Here is a 23,984-nt window from a genome sequence, read left to right on the forward strand (position 1 = left end):
GATCAAGAGATCCCGTTCAAAGAACGGGATCTCTTGGAGGGCTTCCCCCGTCGCCATGGCGACGGGGCGGGATGACGTCATCAACGTCGTGACGTCAAAGGGGAATCCGATCCACCCCACAGCGCTGCCTGGCACTGATTGGCCAGGCAGCGCACGGGGTCTGGGGGGGGGGGGGGGGCGGCTGCGGCGACGCGTATAGCGGCGGATCGGCGGCGATCGGAGGTTACACGCAGCTAGCAAAGTGCTAGCTGCGTGTAACAAAAAAAAATTATGCAAATTGGCCCAGCGGGGCCTGAGCGGTGCCTCCCGGCGGCATAGCCCGACCTCAGCTCGGGCTTACCGCCAGGGAGGTTAAAGAGACTCTATAAGATCAAAAGGTTCCCCTGGGGGGTACTCACCTCGGGAGGGGAAGCCTCAGGGTCCCAATGTGGCTTCCCACGCCGTTATCTGTCCCACGGGGGTCTCGATGCAGCCCTCCGAACAGCCGCCCGACAGACCCGACAGCCTGTTCAATATTTACCTTTTCAGGATCCTGCGGGGGCGCTGTTGCGGCTTTCAGCTCTGAAGTAGACGGAAATAACCGATCTCAGTCGGGTCCGCTCTACTGCGCAGGCGCTGGAGATTTGCGCCTTCGCAGTAGAGCAGATGCGACGGCGATCGGGTATTTCCGCCTACTTTGGAGCAGACAGCCGCCACAGCGCCTGCGCAGGAGCCGGGAAGGTAAATATTTACATCCCCGCTGTTCGGAGGGCTGCAGCGAGACCCCCGAGGGACAGAGGACGGCGTGGGAAGCCTCATTGGGACCCTGAGGCTTCCCTCTCCCGAGGTGAGTACCCCCCCCCCCCAGATGACTTTTTGACGTTACAGATTTTCTTTAAAGTAAACCTCCGGACTAAAAACCTACTCAGCAGAACTGAAAAGGCTTGGTGTTTCTTTAACAGTTTCACAGCATCAGAACTTTGTTTTTCTTACCAAAGCATCATTTTTAGCTAAGCTCCACCCATCAAAGAAAACTGCCCGGGCTTTCTTTCCCTGATGCTGTGCAGAGCATGATGAGATTTCTGATGTTGTTGTTCTCGTTGCCTAGCAACTGGGAGGGGTGCTCAGGACACAGGACAGTTGGAACTGTGTCTCAGGCTCCCTGTCACCTCCTTTCAACCAAAAAGATGGCTGCCATCATGAAATCAAACATTTGCCTGTTCATTTAAAACAGTGTGGGTAAGAGATTATATTACCTATTTTAATTAACATAACTAATGTAACTTAATGACGGTGTTTGTTTAGGCTGAAGTTCCTCTTTAAACAGGAGAGAAGGAAAATAGAGAGAAACCAATTTTATTTGTATATAGAATTAACAGGCTGTTCAATTCATCCATTTCTGGTAGTAATAAATAACTGTAATTTGGTCTTTCAGCTCTGTCAGATATGTGTTTCGGTGTGTTGGTGTACCATGCAGACACGCTATATGTAAAAACAGGATGTGAACCCTGTATATGCCTTTAAGAAAATCATGGAGTAACTACACTGCAGCTGCTCTGAGGAGCTCTACAAGTTATTTTCTGTAAAGGTTATGTTGTTGCTTGCCTTTTAGAGCAGAGAGAAAGTCCTGAGTTTAGGTCCGCTTTAATTAAACGTATGTACTGCTGTTGGCTTAAAAAAAAAAGAAACAAAAACTTAATTATCCAAATACGATTCAAATAATATTAAAATTACTGTATGTCATGAAAACAAATAAAATGCATTGAAAATAAAAATACGCTAGACACAAAACGAGACTTATATTTTGCCAGTATTTCTGTTCTTTTTTTCAATTCTGGCAATGTTTCCAGGGACTTCTGTGCTGTGGGAATTATACGTCATAGCAATATTGCTTTTAATTACCCCCATAATGTTTTTTAACCACTTCAGCCCTCAGTCATTTTCACTTTATGCATCCTAACAATGGTAACCTCCCATTCATTAGCCTATAACTTTATCACTACTTATCACAATGAACTGATCTATATCTTGTTTTTCCACCACCAACTATGCTTTCTTTGGGGGGTACATTTTGCTAAGAGCTACCTTACTGTAATTGCATTTTAACAGTAAGAATAAGAAAAAAAAAACGGAAAAAATCCATTATTTCTCAGTTTTCGCCCATTATAGTTTTAAAAAAATACATGCCTCCATAATAAAAACCCACGTATTGTATTTGCCGATTTGTCCCGGTTATTACACCGTTTAAATTATGTCCCTATCACAACGTATAGCGACAATATTTTATTTGGAAATAAAAGTGAATTTTTTTCCGTTTTGCATCCATCACTATTTACAAGCTTACAATAATAAAAAAGAAATAGAAATATTTCATCTGAAATCTGGCATTCAACACTATTTCTTTAAATTTTGCAAACACATGCGAGTTCCTATCCAGCCATTTTGTTTCTTCAATGTTTGATTCAGTTAGTTGAACGTGATCACATTTTTTGTACAGCGCTCCCTTCATGAATATTTGAAACATGATTGACTATTGAACTCCACTTCTCAACAATCAATGATTTATTTTTTCCACATGTTTGAGATGACCACCACAGATGCCTAATTGCTGGTTTAATCAGAACAATGTTTCATAAGACTGGCCTTTGATAGTTTTTTTCTGCAGTGATTTCCCCATATGCCACATATCGTACTGATGTTCTATGGAAGGGTAGTTTTCGCGTAATAGTTTCTTAATGCCACTGTGTCTGTGCACATTGTTTTCATTGTCAGATTATTGTCTAGCAACCAGTCCATGGACAATTTGCAAGCCTTTTTTTTTCCAGAGCGACAGATAATACTCCAGGCATTATTTGTTCAATTTTGAAATGTACTATTTTTTTTGGGCGTCTTCCTCCATTAATGAGTATGTGCAGTACTTAGCCGAAAATCCTGGTGAATCGCATTGCCCATCTCCAAGAATAGAAAGTTCTCTGTTAACTAATTTTTTTTAAAAAACTTGTTGCCGGAGCCAACAATTTTCAACAGATGGGAAAATATATTTTCTTTGAATGTCATAGTAAGTAGTTGGACAGATGGGGCTTGATTCACAAAGCGGTGCTAACTGTTAGCACGCCTGTGAAAACCCCCTTAGCACGTCTAAACAAGCTTTTTGCGCATAAAACTTTACGCGCGCAAAACTTTATGCGCGTAAAACTTTACGCGCGTACTGCACAGAGCACAGGGCGCACCGCGCGAAGTGCCCATTAAAGCCTATGGGACTTAGCGCGCGTAAAACTTTACGCGCGCAAAGTTAGCGCACGATCTGATTGAGAAATCCGGTGCTAACCTACTTAGCACCCTGGTTAGCGCGTCTAAAGACTTTAGACATGCTAAGTAGGTTAGCACCGCTTTGTGAATCAAGCCCATGGAATACAATCCTAGCATTTTGAATAAATTTTGTACCTTTTCAAAATTCGATCCACTAAGTAGCACACTTGCAGCTATGGCTGTATTACCAAAATCGCTTCTTTTGACCCTTGGCTGGCTCTCCTACAGATGAAAAAAATGCCCATCCTCACATGTTGCAGATACAGATAAATAAGATCCTATTAAGTTCCTTTTAATGAAGGAGACTGTTTTCAAACAACCATTAGAACCCTGACATTGTATTTTAGAAATTAACTGAAGCAGGCATTTCTCATACACCAGCAATGTTTTCAAATCCTCTTCTTCACTGTTAACAATTAGATCTTGTAAATTGTGATAACCTTTTGTAATATCAACGGTTACCTTATTTTCGTCATCTGTGGTATCGGGTTCTGTACCGGGCTTGAAATCTAGATCTTTTGCATCTAATGTGTTGTATTCCGTTTTAATATCTTCATTTTCTGTATCAGTTGAAGTTGTACATTCTTTCTTGATTTCATGTGAAGTTGTGTCAATGTTCACCGTCTTGTCTTCCTGTACATACTGATCCCACATTTCATCTTTTATTAAGGGTAATGTTATGTTTGATGGAAATGTGTAAATTGTCTGAGTAGCTGTTGTTGTATATTTTGTTACAAATGTACAGTTTTCTTCCATCGGTAGTGGTTCTTCAGAGCGATTTCCTTCGTTTTCAGACAATGGTTCCATTGACAATGGTCGAAGAGGTATTTTGTTATTTTGCAGCCTTCTACAAGCACAATCTTCAGGTTCCGTCAGGTCAACGTTTTGTTTTCTGTATTTGTCGATCTTTCTTTTTTTTTTTTACTCTCTTCAGATGCTCACCATCATCACCATTACTAGTGAGAAATAGTGTTGGCAAGGAGTGGCTCAAAAGAATTTTTTTCCCATTTTTTAGAAGATAGGATTCATCTGAGAAATGTTTTGAACATATTCTGTATGGGTCATTTTTCTTCTTCAAAAGAATATCAGCAATGAGTTCATCTATTTTGTTAGAATGGTATCCAATTGCGTCAAGCCATCTTTTGACTATTTGTTTTTCTTTTGGGAAGACATGTAATATGTATTTCTCTCGTTTTGATTTTGTTGAACTTCCACTAGAACATCCGTATACTAGGCAGGTTGGCATATTTCCTAAGTCAAAAAAATATGAATTATAATTTTCATACTATTATAATATTATTACTTCTACCACTAGCTAAACTTTATGACAAATTACATTACTGTAACGGACAGGACTAACTAAAATGGAAAAATATAGGACATTGACTTGACTGTGTGACAAATAACAGGACATAATGGAGAAAAAAGAACTTTGACCGACATTATTTTTACTAACAGTAGAAGGATTTACATTTTTTTGTACATGCTATTAATTGAAGTAAAGGTTTAATAAACAATTTTATAAAACAACTCTGTCACATTCCATGTTCAATTACAGTCATGGTCAAAAATAATGAAATTGACACAAATACTGGTTTTCAAAAATTCAGCTACCTTAGTTTTTACTATGATAAGTATCATAAACTACAAAATGTTAACAGAATCAGAATAGTTTTTTCCACCAAGCTCCACTGTGTCGTATCCAGAATTAGGGCCGTAGTGCAAAAAACAGAGCATACACAGACAGGATAGAGTAAACAAATTCCACACACAGCAGAGTTACACAAGTGTAGCATAATATACACAGGTATGCAACAGTGCTATATAGTTTGTCATTTCTAGTACAAAAAAAACAAAAACCTAACGGGGTAGAAAGGGAACATTGGTTGTGGTGGGACATGAAGAAAGTTCAGGAGGTTTACCGCAGTTTTGAAAAAAAATGCTACTAAACCTTGAGGTTCTGGTGGCATTGGCTCAAAATTTCTGGACTGATGGGAACTGACTGAAAAAGCAGTGGCCTGCATAGCCGGTCTTTATCCTGAGCGACTGGAGCGGTCGCTCAGGGCGCCGGCTTCTAAAGGGGCGCCTATAGCTGGTTACCTATGCTGAGGGCACCAACACCTGGCTACCTATACTGGAGGCACCTACGCCTGGCTACCTATGGGGCGATGGAGACCTTCAACTGACTTTCTATACTGGGGCACCTGTGCTTGGCAACCTATATTGAGGGCACCTACACATGAGATCCTATACTGGGGCACCTATACCTGAGGCATTCCCGCTGGTGCAGGAACATTAACACATACATTTTTACGCGTTACTGGTTCAACGCGTAAAAATGTATGTGATAACGTTCCTGCACCCGCGGGAATGCGTAAAAATGTACGCAATGCAGCCCTCCAACGTCGGCAAAAACGAAACTAGCTGGCGGCGGGGGACTGGAGCAGCAGTGAGTGACTACGAGGGCACAGGAGGGCTGCATGGAGCTGGTAGAAGCCCCAGGTAAGTGAAACTCATTTTTTTTTTGCCCGATAACTCCTTTAAATGTAAATAGCAAAGCCACTTTGCATTTTATAATGATCAAATTTGTATGTGTAAGAGAGTAGTGACAACAAGGGAAAAAGAAAAGAATTGAAAAAGAACTTGAGATTTTTCATGAAATGGCAGTAAAAGTAACAACAGCCCAAAAGGGTTTCTGCATGCTATAGGGGTTGGGCATGAAGGCGGTACCTAAGATAGAGAATAAGTGGCTCTACGTGTAAAGTCAACCCACTAGCAGCAGTCTCTGCCATCAAAACAGCAGGATACCACATTGCTAACTGACATCCTAACCTGGACGGCCCATAAATGTGTGAGGAAATTACATTAGGCCTAAAGATGAAGGACCAGAGCTGTGTTGACATGGGTCAGAGAGAGCAGTACCAATGCGTGGCCTAAGTTAAACTTTCAGCAGAGAGACTGCATTGGTAACTGGCATGGAGAGCTAGGAGTTATGCATATACAATGCCACTCAGAGTAGCAGAAATTGTCATGGTCAGTACCCCTCTGTGCCTCTGTTTGTATCCCCTGTGCCTCTGTACCCCATCTGTGTCTCCATTTGTACACCCCTGTGCCACTTTATTGTACATCCTCTGCCACCATTTGTACCCCCATGTGCCTCTGTCCCCGCTCTCTGACTGTTTGTACCCCTCTCCCGCATGCCTCTGTCCCCTCTGGACTCACCTTCCAACCCAAGTCCAATGATATCTGCCCTCTGTTCTCCGCCTCCAGCTCCCTCTAGCCACATATAGCACCGCTAGGTGCAGCATCACATCACTTCCTGTATGTCATGTGTCATATAGGAACCTGTATGTCACATGACATACAGGAAGCAAAGCGATGCATCTAGCCGTGCTGTACGCGGCTAGAGGGAGCTGGATGTGGAGAGACAGCGTTGGACTTGGTTCGGAGGCAAGTCCAACTCTGCTGCAGGGATTGGCGCCTGAACTCAGGAGAAGTTTGAATCCATTTCTTCAAACTTTCCCCACGCAAAAATGGCGTCATCACAACGGGATCGGGTTGTTTGTAAGTCCGGCATTTGTAAGTCGGAGACTTCCTGTAATTGCAAAATCCAGGTAGAGACCAAGTTAGCTTTTTCTTTGGTTAAGCTTCCACCCACCTCTCAAGATCCTGTTACAGGCTGGTTGCCCCCCTGGTACTAAAAAGTTGGCAGTAGTTTGAGCATTTGAACACCCTTCATTCCCCTGCACTTTGGAATCTGAAAAGCCAGCATGCATAGCAGGTGACTGATGTACCCAGTGTGGGAATAACTTGTGCTTAACTAACTTTTTTTGGACTTACACACTGGCCAGACCACAAATTTACAGAACACAGCCAGCCAAGTCCTGAAGAAAGGCTAACAGCAAAGTACCATGGCAACATCTGCAATCCACGCAATCCCCCCCCCCCCCTCGTGTGCTCTCACCTCTGTCTCCATAGAGGGAAAATACAGGGCAGCAAATCCCAACAACCTTGTACCATCCCCCTCCATGCTGTTTGTGTTGAGGGAGCCTTACTTTTTTGCAGTATGTACCGCTGGGATTGACTGTGCCACAATGAGGGCAGTGCCAACTGCATGCTACTATTGTGCTGTCTTGCATGGTGCTATCGCCCCAGCACAGTGTAGGTAGTCTGATCTCCATCCTGCACCCCCCCTGCATAGCTAATGAGTAGTTCCTCCTGCTCCCCCCACCAGCCAAGTGTAGATAGTTAGATGTCAAACCCAACCCCCAGCTCAATATAGGTAGGCAGAGATGTCCTCCAGTCTGCAGGCACTCTGGCACAGCACAGAGCAGCTCAAGGCACCTGCAGAGGTTAAGGCCCAATGCCGTCGCATGGGTCTATTGTACCCCGACAAAGCCTCTGGTTAAAAGGAAACATGCAAGGCCATTCCGTACAGCATGCCTGTATCTCTCCCTTCCTGCTATATGTGTATGTGTGATGGCTCAATGGGCTTTTACTGTAGCCTGTGTTATATCAACCAATACTGACTGCAATTAAAACCCACAGAGACACCACATGGCCAGCAAGGAGCGAGAGATACAGGCATGCCGGACAGACTGTAGCTGTATATTTTCTACCTGCAACAAACTCGAAAAATGAATACAGCATACAAGGGTCAGTAAGATGAGCTGGCAGGGAATACAGATGCCGCAGAAACTGTTTGATCTTACGCCACCTCGCTGTAGGAAAGCCTTACTTCTGAACTTACCCTTACCCGACAGGCTCTTGTCATGTCACGATGGACCAGCCAGTTTTTCTTTATTTTACTATAATAATAATAATAATAATAATAATCTGAACATTTGTATAGCGCTTTTCTCCTGTCGGACTCAAAGCGCTCAAGAGCTGCAGCCACTGGGACGCGCTCAGGAGGCCACCCTGCAGTGTTAGGGAGTCTTGCATTGAACTCCTTACTGAATAGGTACTGACCCTAGTCAGGATTTGAACCCTGGTGGCCCATGTCAAAGGCAGAGCCCTTAACCAGTACACTATCCAGCCACTGCTACATCAGTTGGTATTTTGTGTGCTGACTAGCGATATCCCAAAGTGGCCAACTTTCTGGATTCTGGATGTAACACAAACACACACACTACACACACACACACACACACACACACACACACACACACACACACACACACACACACACACACACACACACACACACACACACACACACACACACACACACACACTAAAAGGGAACACTTAAAGAACTCAATGTAACTTCAAGTCAATCACACTTCTGTGAAATCAAACTGTCCACTTAGGTAGCAAAAAGACAGACAATTTCACATGCCATTTTCAAATGGAATAGCCAACGGATGAAAATTATAGGCAATTAGCAAGACATCCCCATTAAATGATTGGTTCTGGCTGATGTTTTGGTCACTTTTGAATTCAGGTGATGCTTTCACTCTAGTGCATATATGTCAAACTCTGGCCCGCGGGCCAAATCTGGCCCTCAGAGCCATTACTTTTGGCCCTCAAGTGGTTTCCCCAGTTTGCATTATATTTGGCCCACTCTAGACCACCAGGGAAGCTATATTTTAGGTGAAGCCCTAGAATAGCAGGGAAGCCATATGGAGGAGGTAGTGGAAAGCACTGAACACCAGGGAACTGTATAGGGGTTGGAGGGGGGCCATTAGACACCTGGGAACTTTATAATGGAGGATGGTGGCCAGTAGACATTGAGGTTGGCCCTCGACGTGGTACCAGTGCACAATTTCGGCCAACTTTGTATTTGAGTTTGACACCCCTGCTCTAGTGGTAGCTCGAGACGGAGTCTAAAAAAACCCACACAAGTGGCTCAGGTAGTACAGTTTATTCAGGATGGCACATCAGTGCGAGCTGCTGCAAGAAGGTTTGCTGTGTCTGTAGTGTCCACAGCATGGAGGCGCTACCAGGAGACAGGCCAGTACATCAGGAGATGTGGAGGAGGCTGTAAGCTACCTCCGCCTTTCTACAAGGAGGAACAGGAGGAGCACCACCAGCAGGCCACATATGTGGATGTGTCTGTTCAAAAGGTCAGAAACCGACTCCATGAGGGTGGCTTACAGCCCAACACCATGCAGGATGTTCGGCATTTGCCACAGAACACCAAGAGGGGCAAATATGACAGATTTGGCAATGGGTCAGTAATGATGCGGGGTGGCATTTCTTTGAGGGGCTACACAGCCCTCCATATGCTCACCAGACCACTTGTGAGACCATATGCTGGTGTGGTTGGCCCTGTGTTCCTCCTAATAGTGATGGGCCAAATATCAAATTTTGGGTTCTCCAATTTTCGAATGTGAACCTCCGCAAAAATTTGCAAAACTTGCCAAACTAATAATTCACATAGACTTCAATGGGCAGGAGAATGTTAAAAACTACAAAGACTGTTTCTGGCCACAAAAGTGATGGAAAAGTTGTTTCAAGGGGCCTAACACCTGGACTGTGGCATGCCGGAGGGGGATCCATGGAAGAAGTCCCACCAAAAATTACAGAGTTGACGCAGAGTTAAAGAGACACTGAAGCGGAAAAAAATATATGATATAGTGAATTGGTTGTGTACTATGAATAATTACTAGAAGATTAGCAGCAAAGAAAATATTCTCATATTTTTATTTTCAGGTATATAGTGTTTTTTCTAACATTGCATCATTCTCTAATATGTGCAGATTACACAACACTCAGCATTCAAAATGAGTCTTTCAGAGCAGTCTGTGAAGTAATGACCTCTCCTCTAGCAGAGGAAAAGTAAACAGTTCAATTACAGTTGAGATAATAAAAGTCAGATAACAGCCCCTCTTCAGGACTAAGTTAGTCGGAGAGCTTAATAGCTTTTTTGCATAGAGATAACAACTGGAGTTTCTCAACTCTTCCTGTACTGGAAACAATTACACTGATGTATCTGATCTTAATGTTTTATTTCTTAGCTGTACTACACATACAAATCATAATATCATCATTTTTTTTTTCGCTTCAGTGTCTCTTTAAAGCTAAAGGGCAGAAATCACAGTACATTCCTAAACTGGTGGAGTAAAGTGCTTTAAAACATCCAACATGTAGAGGTCGATCAGGTAGTGTAAGGGTTACGCCCCCTTCACACTGACAGACGAAACGCCGTGTTTAAGGCACTGCAGTTCGCAAGCAACTGCAAAGACCGCTAGTGATTATATCAGGGGAGCATATCTTTGTTTTTACTAGTTGACACCTCCAGGACATAAATGTTAGTCCTCTTGGCTGCAATCTTTGTGCAGTGGTGTGTAGTGGCCGCCGTGCTTGTGCGCGCAATCGGAGTGCAGATGATCGCGGTTTTCCAGCCTCTATGGCCAGGCTGAGGTAGTTCAATGACAGTTAAGTGACCAAAAAAAAACCCCACTGATTCTGCACTGAGGATTTACACAGAGGCCAGTGGATACTAGATGCCAGTAGTGGTGTGAAGGATTATTGGGTTATGGTCGGCTCACTACTAGGACCAGCAGACCTGTCTCCTACAGCAGTGAGGATTTATACAGGGGCCAGTGGATACTAGATGCCAGTAGATACTAGATGCCAGTAGTGGTGTGAAGGATTATTGGGTTATGGTCGGCTCACTACTAGGACCAGCAGACCTGTCTCCTACAGCAGTGAGGATTTATACAGGGGCCAGTGGATACTAGATGCCAGTAGTGGTGTGAAGGATTATTGGGTTATGGTCAGCTCACTACTAGGACCAGCAGACCTGTCTCCTACAGCAGTGAGGATTTACACAGGGGCCAGTGGATACTAGATGCCAGTAGTGGTGTGAAGGATTATTGGGTTATGGTCGGCTCACTACTAGGACCAGCAGACCTGTCTCCTACAGCAGTGAGGATTTATACAGGGGCCAGTGGATACTAGATGCCAGTAGTGGTGTGAAGGATTATTGGGTTTTGGTGAGCTCACTACTAGGACCAGCAGACCTGTCTCCTACAGCAGTGAGGATTTACACAGGGGCCAGTGGATACTAGATGCCAGTAGTGGTGTGAAGGATTATTGGGTTATGGTCGGCTCACTACTAGGACCAGCAGACCTGTCTCCTACAGCAGTGAGGATTTACACAGGGGGCAGTAGTGGATACTATATGCCAGTAGTGGTGGTATAGGATTATTGGGTTAGTGTCGGTGCACTACTAGGACCAGCAGAGCAGACCTGCCTCTTACAGCATTGAGGTTTAACACAGGGGCCAGTGGATATTAGATGCCAGTAGTGTTGTGAAGTTGGGTTATGGTCGGTGCACTACTAGGACCAGCTAACTTGTGCACTGGCCACGGAAGTGCAATACAATAGCAAGAAAAGCATCATGTATTAGCCCTAAGAAGGGCTTAGCTGTTCAGGACAGTGTGTGAGCAGCAAGAATCTGCACTGAGAGGACACAGAACAGAGACCTAGCTAACACTTTCCCTATGTGCAGCAGCTCAAGCCTGGCTCTCACTCACTAACACTGCAGCCACAGAATGAATCCAATATGGCTGCAATCCTAGTAATTTTACAGGGGGGTAGTGGGTCCAGGAGGGGGTACTAGCTGATTGGCTGCCATGTCTGCTGACTGTGAGATAAGGGGTCAAAGTTTTGCTCTATGATGATGTATTGGGGCAAACCGAATCCACCATGTATTCTCCTAAGGTGATAAATGCGAATACGCGATTTTCGCTGCTAATTATTTGCCTGGCGAATACTTAAGCCCATCTCAACCTCCTAATACAAGACGATGCTAGACCCCATGTGGCTGGAGTGTGTTAGCAGTTCCTGCAAGACGAAGGGATTGATGCTATAGACTCGGAGCAGTGCTTTTCAGCGCTGCTAGATTTGGGCGCAGCCGGTGCCTTTATAGACTACAATAAGAATCATTCCTATTGCAGCGCTCAGTGAGTAACGTCGGAGCCGTCAGAAGACGGAGCCGAGGTTGCAAAAAAACATAATAATTCGGCCTCCAGCAATTGCTGGAAGCCGAATTATTTCATTCCCCCACTATCCATGGCGGCCTGGAGGGGGAATAGTAATTAAATCGTCCCGGACTTGTGCAGAAGCAGGATCAGCCATATACCGCTGTATCCTGCGCCCAAGTCTACCGGTGCCGATTTCAAATGTACTCTATAGACTGGCCCGCTCGTTCCGAAGACCTGAATCCAAATGAGCACATCTGGGACATCAAGTCTCGCTCCATCCACCAACGCAACGTTGCACTACATACTGTTTAGGAGTTAGTGGATGCTTTAGTCCAGGTCTGGTAGGAGATCCCTCAGGAGACCATCCACCACCCCATCGGGAGCATGCCCAGGCGTTGTAGGGGCATGTGGAGGCCACACACACTACTAAACCTCATTTTGTCTTGTTTTAAGGACCTTACATCAAAGTTGGATCAGCATGTAGTGGTTTTTTTTTCAAATTTTATTTTATATTTAATTCTGGCTCCAAATCGACCTCTATGGGTTGATAAATATGATTTTCGATGAAGAATTACTTAGGAATATTTCATTCATTCATATCTAGTATGTCTTATTTTTATTTTCCCTTTATTTTTTTGAGGTGTGTGTGTGTATGTATGGTGTGTGTGTGTGTGTATGTGTGTGTACAGTGTGTGTGTGTGTGTGTACAGTGTGTGTGTGTGTGTGTACTGTGTGTGTGTGTGTGTGTGTACAGTGTGTGTGTGAGAGTGTGTGTACAGTGTGTGTGTGAGTGTGTGTACAGTGTGTGTGTGTACAGTGTGTGTGTGTGTGTGTATACAGTGTGTGTGTGTGTGTACAGTGTGTGTGTGTGTGTGTGTACAGTGTGTGCAGTGTTCTCCCCAGGGCCAATTAAGTGGGCGGGCCGCCCGGCTGGTTTCAGACCCCGCCCAGCTGTCAATCACCCACCCAGCTGCAAAAAAACCCAGGCAGGAGCGCTCCATTGCCTGCTAGCAATCAGCGTCCAGCTCTCGCACAATAGGGAGAGCTGACGCTGTACACTGCAGGAGCTGAGGAGCGCTTCTCTGCCTGTCACCTCACGCTGTCTGGTCTAGTGGAGCAGGGATTGGCTGGGCGGGTTGTAAGGGGCGGCACCATGCATCTAGCTGGAAACTCTGCTCTGTCTCTGCCTCCCGCACTCCAATGAAACAGGCATTATTTTATGCTGGCAGCTCTCTGGCCAATGGAAAGAGAGGCAGCCAAGCAAGCACGCCCACACATCTTTCTCAGCAGCCTGCAGAAGTTATGCGAGGAGAGAGACCATGTGCGTTCCTTCTGCAAACAGGGACAGTCAGTCAGAAGCGACTTCTTCATTCACCATCCCCGCAGACAGCAGATAACAATGCCGTTCAGATAAGGAGCTGCTGGTCTAATCAGCTAGAAGAGGTGATATAACTTCAGAGCTCAGACGTTTGCTTTACTTTTATGTTCAGTTCGGGGGAGGATCGAGCATTACAGGGCATGTAGAGTGACAGGGTGTTTCCGAGGCAGCCTCCTCTGCACTCAGCTCTTTTCTGCTCCGGAGTCCCAAACTTAAAGTTTAAAAAAAAAAAGCAATCTTCTCTCCTGCTGTGTCTGTATCTACCCCCCAGCTTGCATCCTATCAGTAATGCTCCACCTCCCCCTTCAACAATCACTCTGCATGAACAAAGTGGACCTGAACTCTTGCATAGAAGGAAAACGGTGAAATGTACCCTGCATGTATTTATAGAGCCTGGCCTGTCTAATTACCCCTCTTGTCTAATCACAATTTGTAGTTTTTTTTTCCCTGTGTCACCTGACTGCTATAGCAGATAAACTATTTTGAAAGCACAGGAGGTTAACAATGTCTGCTTCCTTGAAAGGAGGAAGTAGAAACAGTGCAGATTTATTGTAGAATTTGTATCAGCTGTAACAATGAAATGTCTTCCATTAAAATGTATTATATTGTTGCTTATCTTTTAGAGAAGAGAGAAAGTTCTGAGTGCTGGTCTGCTTTAAAGTAACCTGAGCACCATAATCTGAAATACTTTCTCCCTAATGCTAGGTACACACGATTAAATTTTCTGACAGATTTACTGTCAGATGGACTATTTCCAACATGTCCAAGTAAACGGAAAATCGATTGAAAATCAGATTAAACATGTTGGAAATAGTCCATCCGACAGTACATCTGTCAGAAAATTGCATCGTGTGTACCTAGCAGGTACATCGGCTCGTCTCCTCATCCTCCCCCTATGCTGTAAGCAGAGTTGCACTTGTCCTGCACTTCCCCGTCGCACGCCACCCGGCTACTTTTTCATGCCACCCGGCTGGAAAAAAATCCTGGGGAGAACACTGGTGTGTGTGTATGGTGTGTGTGTGTACAGTGTGTGTGTACAGTGTGTGTGTACAGTGTGTGTGTGTGTACAGTGTGTGTGTGTGTACAGTGTGTGCGTGTGCGTGTGTGTGTGTGTACAGTGTGTGTGTGTGTGTACAGTGTGTGTGTGTGTGTGTGTGTGTGTGTGTGTGTGTGTGTGTGTGTGTACACACGCTCATAGTTCAGTCAGTAGCTAGTAGAAGGTGAGGGGTTTTTAATTTCATTTCTCCCATTTAGTAGACCCTTGGGCTTTTGGCATAGTTCCCACTAGAACGCTGATAAAAAGCTAGCATTTTTGCCTGGTTAGAGTAGGACTCACCAGATTAAGGACACTTTGGCGCAGTTGGTGAGCTTAAATGTGTTAAAGCGTAACCAAGAGCCCCTGTCACTGCTTTCCTGTTGTGTGCTGCAGCCCCTCTGTATTTATATATTTCTTATGGCGACTGGGGATCTCGAGGCTGCGTGCATGCTTTGCATAGTGTTGCATATAGCTTGGTTTGTGCTGCTCATCCCTTGGTATTTATTTGTATATATAATACAATAACATTTCTATAGCGCTTTTCTCCCATAGGACTCAACGCGCTTAGGCTCTCTCAGATTCAGTAATTGGTAGTAGGATGAAGTATTCACACAACAAAAGGTATATTTCTGCAAATGCCAAACTGAACAGGTGGGTTTTCAGTCTGGATTTAAACACGTCCAGGGATGGAGCTGTCCTGATCTGTTGAAGTAAGGAGTTAGAAAACATAGGGACAGCATGACAGAAGGCTCTGGGACCAAAAGTTTCCAAGTGGACTCTGGGTATGACTAGATTATTAGAACCTGTTGATCTGAGAATGCGGGGATTGCTACGCAGCTGCAACATATCTTTCATGTATCCAGGGCCTAGATTATTCAGGGATATAAATGTCAGTAGGCCCATCTTGAATAGGACCCTCCATTCTATAGGTAGCCAGTGAAGGGAGTGCAGGACTGGCGTTATGGTGCAGTGACAGGGTTGGTTGGTTAGCAGTCTGGCAGCAGTATTCTGTATCAGCTGTAGGCGGTACAAGACCTTTTTTGGAAGGCCAGTGTAGAGAGCATTACAGTAGTCCAGTCGGTATGTGATGAAGGCATGGACTAAGGTTGACAGATCTTCTGGGGGGATGAGGCGCTTGATTTTTGCAATGTTCTTCAGGTGAAAATGTGCATATGTATATATACATATACATTTATACAAGTACAAATATATATATATATATATATATATATATATATATATATATATATATATATATATATATATATATATATATATATATATATATATAAATATGTCATATTCTAGGTTCTTCAAAGTAGCCAACTTTTGCTTTGATTACTGCTTTGCACACTCTTGGCATTCTCTTGATGAGCTTCAAGAGGTAGTCACCTGAAATGGTCTTCTAACAGTCTTAAAGGAGTTCCCAGAGATGCTTAGCACTTGTTGGCCCTTTTGCCTTCACTCTGCGGTCCAGCTCACCCCAAACCATCTCGATTGGGTTCAGGTCTGGTCACTGTGGAGGCCAGTTCATCTGGCACAGCACCCAATCACTCTCCTTCCTGGTCAAATAGCCCTTACACAGCCTGGGGGTGTGTTTGGGGTCATTGTCCTGTTGAAAAATAAATGATGGTCCAACTAAACGCAAACCGGATGGAATAGCATGCCGCTGCAAGATGCTGTGGTAGCCATGCTGGTTCAGTATGACTTCAATTTTGAATACATCCCCAACATTGTCACCAGCAAAGCACCCCCACACCATCACACCCCCTCCTCCATGCTTCACGGTGGGAACCAGGCATGTAGAGATCACCCGTTCACCTTTTCTGCATCGCACAAAGACATGGTGGTTAGAAATGGCCCGAACGGTTTGCCGACGGATGGTTCCAGGCGAAATTCCATCACCAGAGGTTGATGGATTGAAATCATCCTCTGCTAGGCATGATTTCAGTTTTGCACCTCACAGAGGGGCGGGGAGAGGGCGGACATCCGTCGCTGATAAACGGGGCATGGAGGCAGAGTTTCGGCTCATAGCTCTGCCCCCAGGAGCAGCAAAATCCACGACCAAGTTGGTTGTGGATTTTGCAGGGGGGATTTGGGGGGGGGGGTAAAGACCCCTCGTTTTGCCGCGGGACTTAAAAGCGATTTTCAATCTCGCTTCAGAGTCTCTTTAAGATAAATAAGTGCTTGATAGCAGTTCTACAAATGTACAACTGCAGGCTAGACATGATTACAGAGTGCAGGCTACACATGATTTGTGATGTGCTCCTCCCCCTGCTGAATTCCTTCTCAGAGCCTGCTGCTATCAATACAGCAAATGTGTTGGTTACCTCAGCAATTCCCCTCACACTGCACTGCTTGAGAGACCTTCCTAGCTCCTCCTATATACAACAGTTTTACAAGGAATCTGCACTATCTAACGATTTCTTAACATGCCTGAGACAGTTCTGCACGGATTACTAAAAACCTACCAATATTTTGTCTCAGGCACTCTCGATAAACCTTGCCCAGAGAGCAGCAGAGCTGGCGTCCGCCGTTGCGCTCCACACACAGCAGTAGACGCCGCGTCTGCCGCACAGTGACGTCATTTCCGGTCTGGCAGCAGACAGATGACACAACCCTCCCCGTGCACGCGCCGCCGCTCCCCGGCCAATCACGGCGCTGTGCCCCCGGCGGGGGGCGTGGCGTGGCGGAGGGGGCGGGCCGCAGCGACGTCAGCACGCAGCTCTGCTTTAGTTGTATGGTGTGCAGAGAGCGGAGAGAGAGAGATACGGGAGACCTGACCGCCTCCCCCGGCTGCAGCTCTCCTCCTCCCGCCCGGCTCCGGTGATGGAAGCCGAGAAGATGGACGAGAATGAATGGAGCTACCACGGGGAGGGCAACAAGAGCCTGGTGCTGGCCCACAGCCAGGTGAGAAGGAGGGGGTGCCTGCAGGGGGGGGGGGGCATCATACTGACCCCTCTACTGACCCTCATACTGATCCCTCTACTGACCCTCATACTGATCCCTCTACTGACCCTCAGCCATAGACCTCACCACCTCATACTGACAGCTGAGAGACACCCATAGAGACAGCTGAGAGAGACCTCCATACTGACAGCTGAGAGGTACACACCTACCCTCCCTCATACTGACAGCTGAGAGACACCCATAGAGACAGCTGAGAGAGACCTCCATACTGACAGCTGAGAGACAGAGACTCCCCCCATACTGACAGCTGAGAGGTACACACCTACCCTCCCTCATACTGACAGCTGAGAGACACCCATAGAGACAGCTGAGAGAGACCTCCATACTGACAGCTGAGAGACAGAGACTCCCCCCATACTGACAGCTGAGAGGTACACACCTACCCTCCCTCATACTGACAGCTGAGAGACACCCATAGAGACAGCTGAGAGAGACCTCCATACTGACAGCTGAGAGACAGAGACTCCCCCCATACTGACAGCTGAGAGGTACACACCTACCCTCCCTCATACTGACAGCTGAGAGACACCCATAGAGACAGCTGAGAGAGACCTCCATACTGACAGCTGAGAGGTACACACCTACCCTCCCTCATACTGACAGCTGAGAGACACCCATAGAGACAGCTGAGAGAGACCTCCATACTGACAGCTGAGAGGTACACACCTACCCTCCCTCATACTGACAGCTGAGAGACACTCATAGAGACAGCTGAGAGAGACCTCCATACTGACAGCTGAGAGGTACACACCTACCCTCCCTCATACTGACAGCTGAGAGACACTCATAGAGACAGCTGAGAGAGACCTCCATACTGACAGCTGAGAGGTACACACCTACCCTCCCTCATACTGACAGCTGAGAGAGACACCCATAGAGACAGCTGAGAGAGACACCCATAGAGACAGCTGAGAGAGACCTCCATACTGACAGCTGAGAGGTACACACCTACCCTCCCTCATACTGACAGCTGAGAGACACCCATAGAGACAGCTGAGAGAGACCTCCATACTGACAGCTGAGAGGTACACACCTACCCTCCCTTATACTGACAGCTGAGAGACACCCATAGAGACAGCTGAGAGACACCCATAGAGACAGCTGAGAGACACCCATAGAGACATCTGAGAGACACCCATAGAGACAGCTGAGAGAGACACCCATACTAACAGCTGAGAGAGACCTCCATACTGACAGCTGAGAGGTACACACCTACCCTCCCTCATACTGACAGCTGAGAGACACCCAAAGAGACAGCTGAGAGACCTCCATACTGGCAGCTGAGAGACACCCATAGAGACAGCTAAGAGAGACCTCCATACTGGCAGCTGAGAGAGACCTCCATACTGGCAGCTGAGAGAGACCTCCATACTGGCAGCTGAGAGAGACCTCCATACTGGCAGCTGAGAGAGACCTCCATACTGGCAGCTGAGAGAGACCTCCATACTGACAGCTGAGAGAGACCTCCATACTGACAGCTGAGAGAGACCCTCCATACTGACAGCTGAGAGAGACCCTCCATACTGACAGCTGAGAGAGACCCTCCATACTGGCAGCTGAGAGAGACCCTCCATACTGGCAGCTCAGACAGACAGACCAGCCTCCCATACTGACAGCTGAGAGAGAGACCCCCCCCATACTGACAGCTGAGAGACCGAGACCCTCCATACTGACAGCTGAGAGAGACCCCCCCCCATACTGACAGCTGAGAGAGACCCCCATACTGACAGCTGAGAGAGACAGACCATCATACAGCTGACAGGGAGAGACCCCCATACTGACAGTTGAGAGAGACCCCCCCATACTGACAGCTGAGGCCTATGTGTTTTGTGGATTAAACATTTGTTTGCTCAGGTGACCATTGTGGCTGTTAGCAGAAAATGTGTTTGTGGTACAGATGGTTATCTGTTTGGAGTTGTTTCTGGCCCCTCAGTTGTGAAGTTGGTTTTACGTTTTTTTTTTTTTTTAAATATGTTTTGAATCCTTTGGAGTGTGGGTGGCTATTATGTTGCAATCCCCAACACCTGAGCGAGAATATGTTTATCCTCTTAAAGAGGAACTCCAGTGAAAATAATGTAATAAAAAAAGTGCTTCATTTTTACAATAATTATGTATAAAATCATTTAATCAGTGTTTGCTCATTGTAAAATCTTTCCTCTCCCTGATTTACATTCTGACATTTATCACATGGTGACATCTTTACTGCTGGCAGGTGATGTCACTGGAAGGAGATGCTGCTTGCTTTTTTTGGCAGTTAAAGGACTTACGAGGCCAAAATCTGCCCCCAAAATGTAAAAAAAGTTAACTACCTGCATGACTTTGTAAGGCACGGAGGATGCCGTCCGCGCCCTGCGTGCCGTTCCGCCTGGTCCCCTCTGCTCAATAGCCCCCCCGAAAGGCTGCGACCCCACGGTCCGGGTCGGTATCTGCAGCCTGCATAAAGTTGGCAGCCGGAGCTGGCCACGGCTGCGCAGACCGCATAGCCGCTGCTGCGCAGCTCTAGGGCCAACCCCCCGATCCACGTAATAGGCAGCGTGGATCGGAGGGTTGGCCCTAGAGCTGCGCAGCCGCAGTAGCGGCTATGCGGACTGTGCAGCCGTGGCCAGCTCCGGCTGCCATCTTTATGCAGGCTGCAGATACCGACCCGGACTGTGGGGTTGCAGCCTTTCGGGGGGCTATTGAGCAGAGGGAACCAGGTGGAATGGCACGCAGGGCGCGGACGGCATCCTCCGTGCCTTACAAAGTCATGCAGGTAGTTAACTTTTTTTTTTACTATTTGGGGGCAAAGTTTGGCCTTGTAAGTCCTCAGCTGTACACAGTAAAACAGCTGTTATTTCCCACAATACAATGAGGTCCACAGACAGGAAACTGCCAGGACCATGGTCTTGACATCACACTGCAGTGTTCTCCCCAGAAATTTTTTCCAACAGGTCGCATGAAAAAGTAGCCGGGTGGGGCGAGATGAGAGAATGCAGGGCCGGTGGTTTTCTGTACAACTCTGCTTACAGCAGAGGAAAAGGTTAGCTGATGACAGCGGGTGCTCACTAAAACTAGCCAGGTGGACCACCCGGCTTGAAGAGCCTGGGGAGAACTCTGCACTGTGGGAGGGGTTGTCGCCACAATATCAGCCATACAGCGCCCCCTGATAATCAGTTTGTGAAAAGATTTCTCATGTAAAAGTGGGTATCTGCTACTGACTGGGATGAAGTTCAATTCTTGATTACAGTTTCTCTTTAACCTATTTTGGTTCCTGGACGTAGAAACTACGTCCAGGAACCATGTGCGCTACCGCGCGCTCCCGCGGCCGATCGCGCACGCGCACTCCCGGCCGCGGATTCGGTAGCCAGGGAATCAATGTATCGGGCTATGGTGCCCGATCACTGATTCCTCTCCCCCGCTGAAAAAGCGACAGCTTCTCTCGGAAGCTGCGCCTTTTCTGGCCGTTCCCTCCCCGATGAGTCACTCTAAGCGTGTGTTACGCTTAGAGTGACGTCATGTAAAAAAACTCATGGCCGCCATCTTGTGGCCAAAAAGTAAAACTACAACTGAAAGTAAAAATAAATTAAAATGAACACACATTTACATTATAAATCTATTGTTTACCTCCCACCCTCCCAAAACTACCCAAATAAAATGTTTACTATAAAAAAAAACATTACAATAATAAAAAAAAACATGTAAATATTTACCTAAGGGTCTAAACTTTTTAAATATCAATGTAAAGATGAAATATGTCTATATTTTTTTTTATTTTAAACTTGTTAATAGTGATAGATGCAAAATGGAAAAAATGCACCTTTATTTCCAAATAAAATATTGTCGCCATACATTGTGATAGGGACATAATTTTAACGGTGTAATAACCGGGACATATGGGCAAATACAATACGTAAGTTTTAATTATGGAGGCATGTATTATTTTAAAACTATAATGGCTGAAAACTGAGAAATAATGAATTTTTCCATTTTTTTCTTATTCTTCCTGTTAAAATGCGTTTACAGTAAAGTGACTCTTAGCAAAATGTACCCCCCAAAGAAAGCCTAATTGGTGGCGGAAAAAACAAGATATAGATCAGTTCATTGTGATAAGTAGTGATAAAGTTATAGGCTAATGAATGGGAGGTGAACATTTCTCATGTGAAAACCACGGAACCTGAATGGGTTAAGGTTCTTCCAGTGTAGTTGCCTGGTTGGTTACCCAACTGTGTGAGTAGTCACCACGTTTTCTGTATTTGTAATTTTTCTGGAAAAACAGCGCTCTTGCACTCTGGGTTGTCCTTTTCTCTGTTTCGCGCCTCCATGCCTTTAATTTGCTGGCCCTCCGATCAGCTTCCGGACGCTGTTTTATGCAGCTAAATGGCAGTTTGTATCCGTTCGGGTGCCAACGCTTGACCTGTAGGCTTCATTTCACTGAGACCTGTTCGGTAAAAATTTCATCTTCAGTAACTTACCTCATGCAGTATTTTAGACTTTTTTTTTTTTTTTTTTTTTTTAATTCACACGATTTTCTCACATGCGGTAATAGTTTGGTAATAGAAAAAAATCAGGACAATTCACTTAGATCTTTACCTCATGCGGTATTTCAGTATTAGATGGATTACTGCAGCGCATCGAAAATGGCAGGGCTGTAGAGTCAGAATCGGAGCTACTTTGGGTACCTGGAGTTGGTGGTTTCATAAACTGAGGAGTTGGAGTTTGAGTCAGATGATTTTTTTTTGAACCGAATCCAGAGCCCTGGAAATGGGTGAAAGATGTGATACACAGACAGCATTTTATTTCATACTAGCTGGATGACCCAGCGTTGCCCGTGTATGTATTTGGTTGGTGTTGGTTGGAATTGTGTGTTTCTAACCCTAACACACAATTCCTCAGTGACAAACTTTGTGAGCTTTGCGGTCTTTGGCATCAATAATTTGCATTGAAATGAAACAAATCGGATTGGCTGTTTGTGGCTCCACCCGCTTTGACTGAATTTGAACCCCAGTCATCCAATGACCAACTGTGCGATGTTTGAGGCTTGTGCCATTAACAGTGCAAGAATGGTAGCAATTAAATATTCCCCTTGAAAATCAATAGGTGAATTTTTTGATTGGCTTTTTTAGGCTCCACCCACTTTTCTGAATATTAACCACTTGCCGACCGCACGCTTATACCGTGCGTCGGCAAAGTGGCAGCTGCAGGACCAGCGACGCAGTTCTGCGTCGCCGGCTGCAGGCTAATTAATCAGAAAGCAGCCGCTCGCGCGAGCGGCTGCTTACTGTCAATTCACGGCGGGGGGGGGGGGGGCTCCGTGAATAGCCTGCGGGCCGCCGATCGCGGCTCGCAGGCTAAATGTAAACACAAGCGGAAATAATCCGCTTTGTTTACATTGTACGGCGCTGCTGCAAAGTGCAAAGTTTGAGATCCCTGTGCAAAAGTGCAAAGTTTGAGATCCCTGCCATTAACGGTGTAAGAATAGCCGCAGTTTACATTTTTCCAGTGAAATTTTGTATTTGTCTCCGCCTACTTTTTGGTTATGGGGATAAAAAGTATTATATACTGTATGTTATTCCAGGTAATCTACTGTGTGTGTGCCAAATGTCATTCAAATCCGTTCAGCCATTGTGGCGTGATCGAGTAACAAACATCCAAACTTTTGCATTATAATATTAGTAAGATACTGACAAGTGAGGGCACAAGCTGTGATCCACTTCAAAAAGTGGATAATTCTTTTGCTATTGCAATCGCAGAATGGCTTATTTTCCACCAGCACGCTTAGTTTTATGCCTGAATGCAATCGCCAGCCTGAGCAATTAGTGCGATCATGTCTAATGGAAAAAGCAGCGTATGTGACCGCAACCAGCGCGTGTTTGCGCTGGCTGGTGAAAAAGGGCCCTCAAGTGCAATCTCATATCTGCACATAGCCTTCATTATCCTCCTCCTAGAATTACTTCTTCGCTTTCGCGTATATAAGATTTTGCACGTGCTTCACCTCTCCTCTGGAATCCCCTCCCACAATGCATCCGTTACTCACTCTCCAACCTCCAATACATAGCGGATCTATTGGAACTTTATGCCCCTCCCACGCACCCTCCGCTCTGCCAACAAGATGAAGCTGGTTAGTCCCAGGATACACCTAACATTTGGTGCTCGGGCCTTTTCCTATGCAGCGCCTACTCTATGGAACTCACTTCCACAATCAGTACGAGAGGCTCCTTCTCTGGACAGCTTTAAAAAAAAAAAGGCTAAAAACTCACCTTTTCCTGAGCCTTTGAGACTGCATAATGCAGGGTCACAGAGCTTTGAGTCCCCAGGGAGAAAAGCGCTTTAAAAATATTATTGTTATTGTTTAATATCTTTAAACATGCCCTCAAAACTCACTTTTTCCAACAAGCAT

At 45.7% G+C, this 23,984-nt stretch overlaps 1 protein-coding gene and 1 long non-coding RNA gene across 2 annotated transcripts in view; one reads left to right on the top strand and one right to left on the bottom strand.

Annotated features, from left to right (window-relative positions):
- Positions 1 to 2,523: 2,523 nt before the first annotated feature.
- LOC137531485 (uncharacterized) lies at positions 2,524 to 17,219 on the bottom strand. The gene is made up of 2 exons (XR_011023652.1): positions 17,110 to 17,219; positions 2,524 to 4,539 (listed from the first exon to the last, which is right to left on the bottom strand). It is a non-coding gene; the product is annotated as an uncharacterized lncRNA (long non-coding RNA).
- Positions 17,220 to 17,347: 128 nt separating this feature from the next.
- Positions 17,348 to 23,984, top strand: part of IPPK (inositol-pentakisphosphate 2-kinase) — a 103,605-nt gene continuing 96,968 nt past the window's right edge. The window contains exon 1 of the mRNA XM_068251393.1: positions 17,348 to 17,548. Coding sequence (XP_068107494.1) covers positions 17,468 to 17,548 — 81 coding nt within the window. The 5' untranslated portion in view covers positions 17,348 to 17,467. The remainder of the gene's footprint in view (positions 17,549 to 23,984) is intronic.

This window comes from Hyperolius riggenbachi, chromosome 9 (assembly GCF_040937935.1).
Source record: "Hyperolius riggenbachi isolate aHypRig1 chromosome 9, aHypRig1.pri, whole genome shotgun sequence".
In the NCBI taxonomy this organism is placed as follows: domain Eukaryota; kingdom Metazoa; phylum Chordata; class Amphibia; order Anura; family Hyperoliidae; genus Hyperolius; species Hyperolius riggenbachi.